Here is a 16374-nt window from a genome sequence, read left to right as displayed (position 1 = left end):
TAGAACATGATGCAAGTCAGTGCAAAAAGACAACAGAGCAAAAAACAGTACAAGAAAATAACATCATTTCTCACCCTTGTGCATCTCCTTATAGCACCTCTTACACGTGCCTATCCTACTACTATACCGAAGTGTCTCCCGTATGCCTGCCTCATGGGTCTGGGAAAGCTGCTGTGGTTCTTGTGTCGGAGCTACAGATGTCCTTCTCGGATGTCCTCGGCCACCTTTGGGCCTGGAAGGGTCGGGTACAGACTGGTCACCACCCTCCTGGGAGGGTTCAGTCTGGCTTGGCTCGAGCGAGGCCATGTGTGGAGGCACTGGCAGAGTGGCAGGTCTGGGGCCAGTAATGGTGTGATCATGAGAGAGCGCATCATCAGGATCCTAGTCCGAGGAGCCTGAGTCACTCCCCGGAGGCAGCACATTACCACCACCACCAAGCTGAGGGAGGCCTCCCGTGACCCGTGGTGGACCCAGCCGCGAACGCAACACTGAGGTGTCGGGTGGCATCAAGCTGAGACTGCATGAGAGAGCAGCCAAAGTCTCAAAGCCAGCAGACAAAGCAGCAGTTTGATGCTCCATGACAGCAGTAAGACGTTCCGTGGCCTGTTGCCCAGAGTGCATAAGAGTATTCCAAGCTTTCAGGGCCACAGCTTTCCTCTCCAATCCAGCACCGATGCGCTCATTCCCTCAAGCCTGTGCTGAAATAGCAGCTGACACATCACCTGCAGGTTGCGGCATCCGCACGGACAATCTGGAAGCCCAGCATCGCCTGCACACTGGCAATGATGGGCTCCATGGTGTGCGTAGACTTATCGACTGACTATACGGGCCAGCCCACACTGCAACATGTGCGCGCACTAGGTCCATGCAGCCGAGCTGGTCTCCAGTCATCTTGGTTAATCCTTGTCACTGGACCAAGACCTGTGTGGCCCCTGTCAAGCACGTGTGGTGTCTGGTGTGCAACGGCCACCTCACGTTAAAAAAGTCCACGCACAGGCATCATCCACCCTTCTGCATGTAGTGCGGGACCTGGAATATTAGGTCTTTCATTGGAACACCTGTGAACTCATCCTTTTTTGGCGTGGAAGCAAGACACCCTCGATAAAAGGGACCGCCTATGATGATGATGAGGTGCTGCAAACACTGATAAGCACTGCACAAAGGTGCACGGCTGCAGCCAGGCTCTCCCATGACTCCCTCTATATGCTTATGGAGGGTGTTACAGCAAAAAAGGAGGTCCTCTTCCCTTCCCATAGGCAGAAGAGACATCGGCAGGACACCAACGCAGCCTGGTTGCACATTGCACAGGAGGGCACAAACGGGGATGTAATCAGGAGGACCAGGCTGCAGTGGCACAAACCTTTCAATCATCTCAGTAGATCGTGAAACGTTACTGCAAAACCACACTCAACTTCATCCTGCTGTGCCACTCATCACATCCCCATCACTCTGCCTTCCCTACCCTACTCCTGCACGTCCTTACGTACACCAACTGACTTTGCACCTCCACCCATCCCTCTCTCTACATTATAACATCCCCATCTCACTAGCCACTCCTCACTCTCAAACTCATCCCACTCCAATCATGCCAACTAACAGCACACAAGGGTAGGCACTTGTGTTTTAGAAAATATTCATGTGAAGTTTCTGTTAATGTGCTGTCAAACAGTGAAATCTTTATTTGCTAGGTGAGTTGCAGTGAATGGTGAGAAATAGGAACAGGAGTAGGCCATTTGGCCCCTCGAGCCTGCTCCGCCATTCAATAAGATTATGGCTGATCTGATCTTGGTCTCAACTCCACTTCCCTGCCAGTTCCCCATAACCCTTGACATGCGTGTTATTCAAAAATCTGTTTATCTCCACCTTATATATTGAATGACCCAGCCTCCACCGCTCTCTGGGGTAGAGAATTCTACAGATTTACGACCCTCAGAGAAGAAATTCCTCCTCATCTCCATTTTAAATGGGTGAACCCTTATTCTGAAACAATGCTCTCCAGTTCTAGATTCCTCCATGAGGAGAAACATCCTCTCTGCATCTACACTGTCAAGCCCCCTCAGACTCTTATACGTTTCAATAAGATCACCTCTCATTCTTCTAAATTCCAATAAGTGTAGGCCCAACCTGCTCAACCTTTCTTCATAAGACAACCCCTTCATCTCAGAAACCAACCTATTGAACCTTCTCTGAACTGTCTCCAATGCAAGTATATCTCTCCTTAAATAAGGAGATGAAAACTGTACACAGTACTCCAGATGTGGCCTCACCAATACCCTGTATAGTTGTAGCAGGACTTCTCCGCTTTTATACTCCATTCCCCTTGTAATAAAGGCCAACATTCCATTTGCCTTCCTAATTACTTGCTGTAACTGTATACTAACTTGTTGTGTTTCATGCACAAGGACCCCCAGATCCCTCTGTCCTGTAACATTTTGTAGTCTCTCTCCGTTTAAATAATAACTTGCTTTTTATTCTTCCTACCAAAGTGGATAACCTCACATTTTCCCACATTATACTCCATCTGTAATTTTTTGCCCACTCAATTAGCCTGTCTATATCCCTTTGCAGATTCTGTGTCCTTTTTACAACATGCTTTCCCACCTATATTTGTATCATCAGCAAATTTTGGCTACATTACACTCTGTTCCTTCATCCAAATCATTAATATAGATTGTAAATAGTTGAGGCCCCAGTACTGATCTCTAGTTACAGTTTCCCAACTTGAAAATGACCCATATATCCCGACTCTCTGTTTCCTCCATACATGCTAATATATTATCTCCAACCCCATGAGCTCTTAACTTGTGCAGTAACCTTTTATGTGGCACCTTATCGAATGACTCTGGAAATCCAAATACACTATATCTACTGGTTCCTTTTATCTACCCTGCTCGTTACATCCTCAAAGAACTCCAGCAAATTTGTCAAACATGAGTTCCCTTTCATAAAACAATGCTGACTCTGTTTGACAACATTATGATTTTCTAAATGTCCTGCTACTACTTCCTTAATGATGGACTCCAGCATTTTCCCAATGAGATATGTTAGGCTAACTGGCCTATAGTTTCCTGCTTTCTGTCTCCCTCCTATCATGACTGGGGGTATTACATTTGCGGTTTTTCAATCCACTGTGACCTCTCCAGAAACCAGGGAATTTTGGTAGATTACAACCAATGCATCCACTATCTCTGCAGCCACTTCTTTTAAGATTCTAGGATGCAGGCCATCAGGTCCAGGGTACTTCTCCATCTTTATTCCATTAGTTTTCCCAGTACCTTTTCTGAGTGATTGTTTTAATTCCCCCTCCCCCCCCCCCATAGCCCCTGATTATCTATTATTATTGGGATGTTTTTGTGTCTTCTACCATGAATACCGATGTAAAATATTTGTTCAAAGTCTCTGTCATTTCCCAGTTTCCCATTATTAATTTCCCAGTCTCATTCTCTAAGGGACCAACATTTACTTTAGTTACTCTCTTCCTTTTTATATACCTGTAGAAGTTCTTATTGTCTGTTTTTATATTTCTTGCCAGTTTACTCTCAAAATCTATCTTTTCTCTCATTATTTTTTTAGTCGTCCTTTGCTGATTTCTAAAACTTTCCCAATCCTCTGGCCTGACACTAAACTTCGCAACATTGTATGCCTTTGTTTTCAATTTGATACCATCCTTAACTTCCTTAATTAGCCATGGTTCATTCTTCCCTTAAAGTTTTTGGGCCCGAAATTGGCGAAAGCTGAGTTCTGCCCAATTACCGTCCAAACGACCGCTGAGATCCTGACGGTACTTTGGACGGAAATTTCATGGAAAAATCTGGGAAAGACCGTCCACTGGCAAAAATGGGACTTATGCACTGGAACTGATTCAGGGTGGCAGCGAGCAGTAGCTCCCATTCTCGGCGGCAAATGCAATCCTTGGCAAAGTACCGCTGAGGATTGTGTCGGGCCCAGGGAGAGGGGGGGAATTGATGAAATAAAAAATGTTCAAAACATTAAAAAAAACACTCAAAATCTTTCAGGGGACCCTATCCACCTGAATCCCTGCAAAAAAAATAAAGAAAAGAAGTGGATTTTTTGCAGGTCTTCATACTTACCCTTGAGGTCAGACCTACCTCCATGTGGTAGTCTTTTCCCCTGCTGGAGCGGAGGACCGCCCGGACAAAACTGGCAAAGCAGTGGGCGGGAGTACTCGTCTGGGTGGCGCACGTCGGCGCACGCCAGCGCACAGTACCTAGCAGTCTTCTCTCCCCGCCAGCGGGAGGCCTCCACCAAACTCGCTCGGAGGGGAGACCGCCCAGAAACCTGGGAGACCGCTGAGAAAACTCGGCGGCAGCGGATGATAAGTCCACCAATTTCGGGTCCTTTCTTTCTCACTGAAATATACCTTTGCTGAGAGTTATGTAATTTCTCCTTAAATGTCTGCCACTGCTTATCTACCATCTTACAATTTAATTTATTTTCCCTGTTCACTTTAGCCAACTTTGTCTTCATACCTTTGTTATTGCCTTTATCTAAGTTCAGGACACAAGTTTGAGACCCAGATTTCTCACCGTAAAACTGAATTTGAAATTCGAACATGCTATGATCACTCTTTCCTATAGGATCCTTTACTATGAGATCATTAAATAATCCTGTCTCATTACACGTTACAGATCTAAAATAGCCTGTTCCCTGATTGGTTCCACAGTGTATTGTTCTAAGAAACCATCGCAAATGCACTCTATGAACTCTTCAAGGTTATCTTTGCCAATTTGATTTGTCCAATCTAGATGAAGATTAAAATCGGCCATGATTATTGCCGTACCTTTCTTACAAGCCTCCATTATTGCTTGATTTATACTCTGTCCTATAGTGTAGTTACTGTTAGGGGGCCTATAGATTACTCCCACCAGTGACTTATTTCCCTTATTACTTCTTATCTCCACCCAATTCTACATTTTGATCTTCTGAACCAATATAATTTCTCACTACACCACTGATCTCATCCTTTATTAACAGAGCTACCCCACGTCCTTTTTCTTTCTGCCTATCCTTCCAAACTGTCAAATACCCCTGAATATTCAGTTCCCAGCATTCGTCACCTTACAATCATGTCTCTGTAATGGCTATCAGATTATACCCATTTATTTCTATTTGTGTCATCAGCTCATCTTGTTACAAATGCTGCATGCATTCAGATAAAGAGCTTTTAATGTCTTTTTACCATTTTTTCCTACTCTGAATCTACTTTCTGATGCACTCATGTTTATACACTGGTCTCTTCCTGGTTATCATTACCCTTATCACTACTCTGCTCTCTTGCCTACTTCTTTCTCCTTGACTTTTTAAATTTCCCCTCACCTGAACCCTACCCCCAGTATTTAGTTTAAAGCTCTATCTATAGCCCTAGGACACCAGTCCCAGCATGGTTCAAGTGAAGCCCCTCCCAACAGAACAGCTCTCCCTTTCTCCAGTAGTGGTGCCAGTGCCCCATGAATCGAAACCCTTTTTCTCCCATAATGGTATCCCCCTGCAATGGTGATGAATGTGAAAGGAATGGCTTGGGCATTGTAGGGATGCTTTATGGTATGGGGTGGTGCCAACCTGGCACATCATGTGGCATCCAGGGTGTGCAGTGTCAAGTGAAGTAAATCTGGCTATGGTAAGGCCATCCCTGGCCTCCCGGGCAACAAAGTGACCGGGTGCTGATGCCCTGTGTCCTGTACAGCATTCGGTGATTGTTGTTGGTGCTGCTGATGTGCCTGATGATGCTGGTGTTGGGGCTGATCATGGTGGAATTCTGAGGATCAAGGTGAGATAGTTTCAAGGGCACCCATGCTGATGGAATAGATGGTGGGTGAAGTAGAGATGACGGAGGGCGATCTGTCAATGGTGGGAGAGGTAATTAGCTCAGACTGGATGGAGACTTGTGTAATGACTTGCAGCATTCTGAATCTGTAGTGGAAATGCAGTTTAGAGAAGCTAATGGTTAAAGGAACCTTCGCAATCAGCTTTAACTTGACATTTGAAGCAGGCAATTCATCAGCTGAAACAATGGCCAGTGACCTCGCGCCTCAGCTTCACTGACAAGATCTAGGCATAACGGGAAACCGGTGGGCAATCTGTCAAAATCAAAAAGCTTGGAAATAAAGCATTGTTAAATGGCTGTAAACAAGCCACTAATGATTTCAATTGCCTCCCCCACTGCTGTGTGCCCAGCATCAACCTGAAACGTTAACTCTGTTTCCTTCTCCACAGATACTGCCTGACCTGCTGAGTATTTCCAGCATTTTCTATTTTTTATTACAAAACTGTAATACAGCTCTAAGAAATCTAGGCCAGCTCAACATTTGAGCGCCTCATAGAATCATAGAATTATACAGTGCAGAATGAGGCCATTCGGCCCATCGTGCCTATGCCGGCTCTTTGAAAGAGCTATTCAATTAGTCCCACTCCCCTGCCCTTCCCCCATAGCCCTGCAAATTTCTCCTTTTTAAGTGTTTATCCAATTCCCTTTTGAAAGTTACTATTGAATCGGCTTGCTCCATCACAATGACTTGCTGCGTTAAAATTATTCTCATCCATAGCCCTGCAAATGTTGCCTTGTTCACTTGTTTCATGTGGGTAAGCACGCTATGGGGAAGAAGCAAAACATGAACTGAAGCTTACATACCTGGCCCAAGACGGCCCTAAGTGGAGAAAGAGCATCCGGGAGGGCACTGAGCACCTCGAGTCTCGTCGCAAAGAGCATGCAAAAAGCAAGCGCAGGCAACAGAAGAAGCATGCGGCAAATCAGACTCCCCACCCACCCTTTCCTTCAACGACTGTCTGTCCCACCTGTGACAGAAACTGTAATTCCCGTATTGAACTGTACAGTCACCTGAGAGATCACTTTTAGAGTGGAAGCAAGTCTTCCTCAATTTCCGGAGACAGCCTATGATGATGATGATGCCAACCATCTGATTTTTGCTTTGTTGAAAGGCGGTTTTGTATTTTACATCCATATCTGCACAGAGCAGCAATACCAAATCAATTTTTTTTGCTACATGAATGGAAACACAGGTTTCGAGATTGATCCTGGCAAAATAGGTTTTCCCTGAGCCAGCAACTTCGACTATTTTCTAACTGAATTTCATTTGCCACCAGTCTTGCAACAGTTTCTGTTTAGTGAAAACTATCGATTCGGTTTGAGATTCATAATCCTCTATCTCTCTCTGAAGTTTGCAATCATTTGCTGTAGACTCGTAAAGCTTGCTAAAAGGGAGATTATTTTGTCAAAAAGTCAAAGGTAGTTTCAATTAAAAATATTTTGCTATTAATCTGACAGGCACAGAAATGTTTAACTATTCAAGACTTTGACAAATAACTGTGCTGTTTGGAATAATTGCTACTTCGAATTTGAACTATGGACTGATCATTAGTTCAATGGCCAAATAGAAGCTCCAGTATTTATGCTGGTGAGGTTTATCAGCTTTTGTACGGAAGCTGTTCTCATCTTTGCATAGTTAATTATATAAAACTCAGTGGTCTTAAAACCTATAATTACAATTATACCACAGTAAATGCGCAGTTCTGGTCTCCATATTATAAAAAGGATGTCAAGGCACTGGAGAGGTGCAAAAAAGATTTACAAGGATGACACCAGAACTGAGAGGTTACATCTGTCAGGAAAGCTTGAACAGGCTGAGGCTCCTTTCTCTAGAAAAGTTTAGGCTAAAGGGTGGCCTGGTAGAGGTCTTTAAGATTATGAAAGTGTCGGCGTAGGGAAGATGTTGCCACTCATGCGAGTCCAAAACTTTGTGCCATAAATATAAGATAGTCACTAATAACTCCAATAAGGAATTCAGGAGAAGCTTCTTTACTCAGAGACTGGTTAGAATGTGGAACTTGCCATCACATGGAGTGGTTGAGGCGAATAGCAGAGAGCAGAGATGCTTTTAAGGGGAAGATAGATAAACGAATAGAAGGTTATGCTGATAGGGTTAGATGAAGTGGGGTGGGAGGAAGTACGTGTGGAGCATAAATACCGGCATGGACCTGTTGTGCCGAATGGGCTGTTTCCGAGCTGTAGATTCTGTGTCATTCTATGCAATTTCATACTGTATTTATAGACCAACCCTGCCCACTCTACACACACATGAACATATAGAATTCTATTTCTGTGAATGTTGCATCCTTAGCTGTCCATCAATTCAATGCATCTTTTTTGCTATTTAGGTTTAGTACTTACCGATAGCCATTTACAAGATCTGCACACGTTGCATTGTTCTGACAAGGTTCGGAAGCACATTCATTGACTCCTCGTTCACAGAAATCCCCTTCCCAGCCTGGAAGACACACACACTGGTAGCTCTGTGCAGGAGGAAAAGGAATGCATAGACATGTGGATTAAACCGTCATGGAAACGGCGATCCCCCCCACTTCCCCTCTCGCATAAAACCAATTTTGTGCTCCTGTTTGCAAACTTTTGGATTCAAGAACACAATTAGACACGTCTGAAGCGAGAGAACAGATTGAGGAATACGGTGCGAAGGCCAATAAGTGAGGTTAATCATTCAAAGCGAAACAGAGATGTTGGGCCTTGTCCTATGCCTAAAAGAAAAATCTCATTTTGTCATGTTCTTTTAAAAAAATATGCACATAGTTTATTTCCAGACACCTGGCTGATTCATTAGAAAAATGACAAAGACTATCACCCATTCAAACCCCCAATTCCTGCAAAGATATGAAAACTCTTATTGAAAAGCGATGGCACAATTAAGGACAAGAGTTGAATGGGTAACATCTGGTCTGCCTGATATTCCTGATTATCATCCTTACTTCTTTTTTCATCCATTTCTCCTTTTCAGCTATATTTTTTATTGCTATGTGCCCTGCTTGGTTTCTTGTGTCTAGTTTTCCTATTTCTCTTTTGTTTGCTTTCTTCATGTTTGATTTGCTTCTCCTTTCTTTCTCTCTGTGTCTTCCATTCCTCGTCCACTTGTATTTTTATCTGTCACTTGCCACAATTGGGCATCCACAATATAGTTAACACATCTATTAAAACTGACAGTAGCTTTCTGCCTCGGCCAACTCTGCAAAGCACAACCCAGCAGGCAGGACACAACTTTATTCAACTCGGCTAGGAGTAGGAGGGGATAATCGAGGGTGTCTTCAACATCTCAGAGTTCACTGCATTAAAACAGAATACATCAGGTGACAGCCTGGATTTAAAAATCGGTCTTGAAAATTAATTGCCAGATTACACTCAATGGGGGTAATTCTGACTTTGGGCGATTGTGTTAAACGGATGATAGCGTACGGCCACCAGTTATACATCTCTTCCCCAATTCTATTCCATTGACTTAAAAACCAAAATGAGACTGCATGATACTAGATAGTATATCACAGTATAACTGGCTGTCAGTCACAGTGTTAGTCATTTAGAATCAACTGATTCTCAATTGCTATGGAAAATATATGAAACCTGTATGGCATACGAGTGGTAATGATGTTAAAGGCACTCAAGCTAGGCTTCCTGTGACAAGCTATGACAGAAGGCCTACTGAGGATATTCAATTGAGTTGGGACCAGGCAGAGTTTTGAGTGGGATGTCTTGCAATTTCAGATGTGTAAACCAGACACAAATGCTTAGATATTCCAATTGGGCTTGTGTGAGAATCGCACCAGTATTGACTTGTCGTGCACTGACTATGTTTAGCCTTTGGTCGCCTGAGGAAGAGAGTGTTTGAAGACCAGGTCCTCAAATCCAGCACCAAGCTTATGCTCTACAGGACAGTAGTGATACCCACCCTCCTATATGGCTCAGAGACGTAGACTATATACAGCAGACATCTCAAAGCGCTGGAGAAGTATCACCAGCGCTGCCTCCGCAAGATCCTGCAAATCCACTGGGAGGACAGACACACCAACGTTAGTGTTCTCGATCAAGTCAACATCCCCAGCATCGAAGCACCGACCACACTCAACCAGCTCTGTTGGGTGGGCCACATTGTCCGCATGCCCGACACGAGACTCCCTAAGCAAGCGCTCTACTCGGAACTCCTACACGGCAAGCGAGCCCCAGGTGGGCAGAGGAAATGTTTCAAGGACACCCTCAAAGCCTCCTTGATAAAGTGCAACTCCCCACTGACACCTGGAAGTCCCTGGCCCAAGACCGCCCAAAATGGAGGAAGAGCATCCGGGAGGGTGCTGTGCGCCTCGAGTCTCGTGCGAGTCGAGAGCATGCAGAAAACATGCGCAGACAGCGGAAGGAGCGTGCGGCAAACCAGACTCCCCACCCAACCCTTCCTTCAACCACGGTCTGCCCCACCTGTGACAGAGACTGTAGGTCCTGCATTGAACTGTACTGCCACCTGAGAACTCACTTTTAGAGTGGAAGCAAGTCTTCCTCGATTTCGAGGGACTGCCTATGATGATGATGATGCACATACACACAGGGACTAATTGGATAAGTTCGGTAAGGTCCAAGACTAGGAAAGGCCAGTGATTGGGAGCACTCCCACTGGGGGGCAGGAAATCATGTGCTGCTGCACTATTTCAAAGTCCTGCCGCAGCTTAAAGGGGCAGGCATCAGGATTTGTCAAATTTGTAAGACAAAATCATATCTGTAAGCAGTGCAAGAGGCAAAAGTACAGCCTGTTTCTGTCATGGGACCACAAAAATTATCTTGGAAGAAGTGAGGCAGAGGAGGAGGGGGTTCCATTCAACAGATCCTGCCTCTGAGGCCGAGGGAATGAGAGAATGCGTGCACTAGTTCCCACAGAATAAGCAATGTGCCAAGTAACTGGAGGCAATGCAAGAAGAAGTTTAATAACCTTAGCAGCACAGATAAGGTGGAGAAAGCTCTGTTACCTCCCATTAGTTCAGTCTACTAAGCCTGTATGGCATTTACATTATCTCCTTCTCATTCTATCATAAAATATCTTCATTGCTTACCATGCATATCCTTTATGCAACTAAACTAACAACTTGCATTTATATAGTGTGGTTAATGTAGTAAAATGCCCCAAGGCGCTTCACAGGAGCATTTTATTAAACCGAATTTGACGCCGAGCCATATAAGGAGATATTAGGACAAGGGACCAAAATCTTGGTCAAAGAGGTAGGTTTTAAGCAGCGTCGAAAAGGAGGAAAGAGAGGTAGAGAGGTGCAGAGGTTCAGTGAGGGAGTTCCAGAGCTTAGGGCCCAGACAGCTGAAGACACGACTGCCAATGGTTGAGCGATTAAAATCAGGGATGCTCAAGTGACCAGAATTGGAGGAGCGCAGATATCTTGGAGGGTTAGAAACACAGAAACATAGAAAATAGGTGCAGGAATAGGCCATTCGGCCCTTCGAGCTTGCACCGCCATTCAATAAGATCATGGCTGATCATTCCCTCAGTACCCCTTTCCTGCTTTCTCTCCATACCCCTTGATCTCTTTAGCCGTAAGGGCCATATCTAACTCCCTCTTGAATATTTCCAATGAACTGGCATCAACAACTCTCTGCGGCAGGGAATTCCACAGGTTAACAACTCTCTGAGTGAAGAAGTTTCTCCTCATCTCAGTTCTAAATGGCCTACCCCTTATCCTAAGACTGTGTCCCCTGGTTCTGGACTTCCCCAACATCAGGAACATTCTTCCCGCATTTAACCTGTCCAGTCCCGTCAGAATCTTATACGTTTGTATGAGATCCCCTCTCATCCTTCTAAACTCCAGTGAATAAAGGCCCAGTTGATCCAGTCTCTCCTCATACGTCAGTCCAGCCATCCCTGGAATCAGTCTGGTAAACCTTCGCTGCACTCCCTCAATAGCAAGAACGTCCTTCCTCAGATTAGGAGACCAAAACTGAACACAATATTCCAGGTGAGGCCTCATCAAGGCCCTGTACAACTGCAGTAAGACCTCCCTGCTTCTATACTCAAATCCCCTATGAAGGCCAACATACCATTTGCCTTCTTCACCGCCTGCTGTATCTGCATGCCAACAGGGTTATAGGACTGAAGGAGGTTACAAAGTAGGGAGGGATTTGAAAACAAGGATGAGAATTTTAAAATTGAGGCGCTGCCGGCTGGGAGCCAATTTAGGGCGTGGTGCGAGTTTAAATTCGGACAGCATAGGCGGTAAGCACTGAACCTCCAGCCTTCACCTGAGAGTGTTACTTCACTCACACCTTGACCTGCACTTAGCCCTAAAAACAATCCTACTGTATAGCATTGTCGTGTGATGTGTCCACATGTCCTCCTGACACCAATTTAGGACCTTCATGTGTAACCATGGCAATAGGATCATCTTACCTCTTGTACTCTGGTTACTGGGGAAGACCATAATGAGTGAAAATAAAGTACCTGGCTTCATTTCTTGAGGAATAGGACACAAAAGCAGGGAGGTAATGTTAAATTTGTGTAGAAACTTGGTTAGACCACCCTTCAGAGTAATGTGTGTAGTTCTGGTCTCTGTTCTATAAAATGAATATTGAAGAACTGGAGAAAGTACAGATAAGAGTTACAATGATGTTACCGGAACTGTCAGGAAAGATTGAGCAGCTTGAGATGCTTTTCTCTGGAAAAGGGAAGGTGAAGAGGTCTTTAAAATTGTGAAGGGGTTTGATGGAGAAATTGTTTCCCCTTGTACGTGCGTCCAGAACCAGGGGGGATATATATATATAAGAAAACCACTAATAGATCCAATTGATAATCGCTGCGCTTAAATTTCAGATGTTAAATAGGTGCATGGCACACCAATTTAGCGGTGAGAAGGATTGTGCCCAATAGGCATATTTTTAGGGCACATTTTTTAGATGTCCCGGGCGGAACTCAACCACAAGTTGAAACAGTTTTGCCACGTCCAGCCTATCAAACCCCTGCGTGATTTAAAAGGCCTCTAACAGGTTTTCTCGTAGTCTTCTCATTTCCAGAGCTATAAGTTCCAGCCTGCTCAAACGTTCTTAATAGTTCCACCCATCTCAGTTCTAGTAACATCCTTGTCAATGTTTTCTGCACTTTCTCCAGTGCTTCAACAACCTTTTTTATAGTACGAAGACCCAATTGCAGACAGTACTCAAAGTATGGTCTAACCAAGCCTCTTGATAAATGTAACATTACTGCTCTGGTTTTATATTCTATTCCTGTAGAAATGAACCCCAGTACTTTGTTTCCATTGGCTCAATTTTCCCCAGTATTTGCTCCGTTTTCTTTTGGAGTAGGCTGCTTTTTCTGGCCTAACTTAAAAATCCCCAGTTTCCCCAATCAGTTTGCACCAGCATAGCTCACTTAATTAAATTTTTTTTAGGTAAGTTTTTTTTTGCTCAAAAGGGGGCGTTACCAGCCACCTATGCCAATTCTGGCCATTTTGGCGACTTTGGCCAGTACTAGTTACTCCAGTTCTACTTATGCCAGCGTATGTGGCCTCTTGAGAAAACCCTTGCGGACTAAAGAAATCGGCGCAAGTAAGTGCAGCAGATGCCCGGACAGCAACAGCAGGAGGGAAGAGGCCACTCGGCCTGGGATAGGGGCGGGAGAATGCACTGGGAGGCCACTCGGCCTGGGCTAGGAGTGAGTGGGAGTGAACTGGCCAGGATCGGGGGCCACAGAGTGGCGGCATTTCAACGGAGAGACTGTGGCTGGGAGGGGGGGGGGCAGGGGGGGAGGGTTACTCACCACAGCGGACCAGGAAGGCACCTCACTCGGGGACCAGAGAGGGTCGCAGACAGCCGATCTGAAGGCTTGGTGCCCGGGGAGGGGGAGGGGGGAGGGAGAGAGAGGTCACAAGACACAAGGGGGATGGTGGGGTGAGGGATAGAGAGTTCTGTTCTGTAATGTTGTGTTGTGTTAATGGAACATGTATCAGTTTTAATGTAAAATATATTTTATTCAAAAGTTTACAATGTACTTAACTTAACTTTAATAAAATTATTCTTGTATCAAACTTTACTCTTTAAGACCACGTAAAAACTTTAAGATCACTTATAAACTTGTAAATTTACATAACTTACAAGAAACTTTTAATTTGAGAACAGTTACAATGGTAACTAACAACATCAACAACAATAACAACAACAGCAAAGAAAGGCTGCACCCATCTCTCATCCCCCTTAGTCTAATACTGCCCGCTGTGCTTGGTCTTGGACTCGCCACCACTCCTGCCCGCAAGCGCTGGCATAGTGATTTTGGGCTTGGTACCGGTACCAAGCTTATTCCTTTTAATAGCCCGGGTAGTGAGCCCCTCTTGATGGTGGGGAACATCAGCGTCAGGTTGCAAGTTGTAGGGTCCGGCTTGGGGCTCTTTAGAGGCTGGTGTGGGGATTGCAGTGGGAGTAACAGTTGATTCTGTCAATGGGCGCGGGGTCTGGGCGTGTTCCCTTATTGCAGCAGCTAACTCACACATGCCGTCCCTCATGCGCCCTGACAGTGTCACAGCGGACTGAAACATTCTCTCCCTGATGGCCTGTACTACTCCTGACATTCCCTCCCTCATTGCCACTGCCATGCTTTGCACTACCTCTGACATTCCCTCCTTCATGGCCATTGATGTGGTTTGCACTCCCTCTGACATTCCCTCCCTCATAGACAATATTCCCTCGTTGATGGTCCCAGCGAGTGTTGTTATTTCTCCCGACAGTCCCGCTACCTCATCACGCACCCCACTGATGGTGCCCAGGAGTGATCAGGTAAGGTCAATACTCTCCGCACTCAATGCAATGATCTGAACCACATCTGTTGCATCTTGCATCTCTGGAGAGCGTGGTCGATTTCTCCTTCCCCTCACCCTGGGTCTGCCTTGCTGCATCCGACTGGGACCACAAACTCGGAAGGTGGGAAACCATGGAATGTCCCACCAACACTCAAACCACTAGTCACAGAAGGGGCTGCCATCTAAATGAGCAGCACCTCCTCCAAAGTCAGTACAACAGTGGGAGCTTCATCCAGCTCCATCCCCTCCCCCTCCCCCCCCCATGTTCTTGGTCTGGAGGGTTAGATTGGAAGATTTTCTCCTCTTCAGGCTCATCCTCGTCTGAATCTTCTTCTGCATCTTCAGGATTGGCCTCCGGTTCTGCAAAATATAACAGAACAGTCAAGTGGTTAGCAGCAGAGGAGGGGTGGCATGAGTAGGCTCACACATAGCAGGCCAGGCAGCAGGTTGATTTGAAGGCCATGATGAATTTGCAGGACTTACCCTCTCCCTCGAGTGTGGGCCCAGCTTGTGCAGTACTGATTGCTTTTCTCCAGGCAGGACCCATCAAAGCAGTGACCCTCTCTTCCAAGGGTGTCAGTGGATGCAGATTTTCTGGACCTCCTCCTGTTCGAGTTCTTTCCCTTTTGTTGTGGGCCAATTTCTTCTGCAAAGATGAAAAAAGCAACTTTTTAGAGAGGGTGTCTTTCTGCTGGTTGGGACATATACAGCTGGTCACATTTACAATTGCAATTGCATTGAATAAATGAAAATATTACTTACACTAACTACTTGACCAAGGTCCTGCCATTTCTTTTTACGGGGCTTCCAGATCTCTTGGTGTTCACCACTGCATAGAAATCTTCTGCAATTTTGTTCCAGAGTTTCTTAATTTCTTTTGGTGCCACTTTTATGTGACCTCTGCTGGTATCCAGCTTCTGCTATCTGTTCCCAATCACAGTAACTAGTGTCTCCACTTCTTCCAGCAAGAAATTATTTGTCTTTAGTCCACGTTGCTGCATTGCTATATTGAAGCAGTTGCTCTGAGACACTCATAGCACTTTTTCAATGCTGTTAGACATATACAGTACTGATTTTGCATGCAGCAGTGATTTTTCCAAACATAGCACTCCTTCTGGCATGCAGACACAAGTAGCTCTTTAAAAATGGCCGATTGCCAACTCGGAGCGCTACTGCACATGGGCGGCCATTTCAGAGACGTCAGGAACGTCATTTTTTTTCACCGCGCATGCGCAGACGTCCCGGCACATTTTTCCAGTGTAGAACGCAGGCTCCACCCCCCGAGGCAACTGGCCACGCTGCGCGGCTGCAGAGTGGAGGCCAAACAGCAACGAAAGTAGGAAGATTTTTTTCTGGAGCATCTCCTGACGTAATGAAGCGGCGCAACTTGGGTAAGTACGCTAGAAAATGGGCTTGGGGAAAATTGAGCCCCGTGTTTTATGGCCTTCTTCTGCAACCAGATGTATGGAGAAATCCATTGACACACTATTCAAGCATTTGGAAAAAAAAGGGTGAAGCCCAATAATTGTCACAAAGATTCTTGGGCTGAGGTTTCCAATGAACTTTCCTAAATGTTAACAGCAAAAAAAAAAGAAAAAAATCAAGTAAAATTATTAAGAAATGGCTTGAATATTTGACTATATTCTCACTGGGCACTTTAGATGATGCAGCTCAGGCCCAAACAAATCTGGATCCCCATTTGATATATGCGTGCAGATGACTCAC

General features: G+C 45.2%; 1 protein-coding gene across 1 annotated transcript in view; it reads right to left on the bottom strand.

Moving 5' to 3' along the window:
- LOC139266569 (protein eyes shut homolog) overlaps positions 1–16374 on the bottom strand; it is a 341043-nt gene that overhangs the window by 248309 nt on the left and 76360 nt on the right. The window contains exon 5 of the mRNA XM_070884164.1: positions 8207–8328. Coding sequence (XP_070740265.1) covers positions 8207–8328 — 122 coding nt within the window. The remainder of the gene's footprint in view (positions 1–8206; positions 8329–16374) is intronic.

Source organism: Pristiophorus japonicus, chromosome 7 (assembly GCF_044704955.1).
Source record: "Pristiophorus japonicus isolate sPriJap1 chromosome 7, sPriJap1.hap1, whole genome shotgun sequence".
In the NCBI taxonomy this organism is placed as follows: Eukaryota; Metazoa; Chordata; class Chondrichthyes; family Pristiophoridae; genus Pristiophorus; species Pristiophorus japonicus.
The sequence above is the reverse complement of the archived record's forward strand: the minus strand, read 5'-3'. Positions and strand labels throughout refer to the sequence as shown.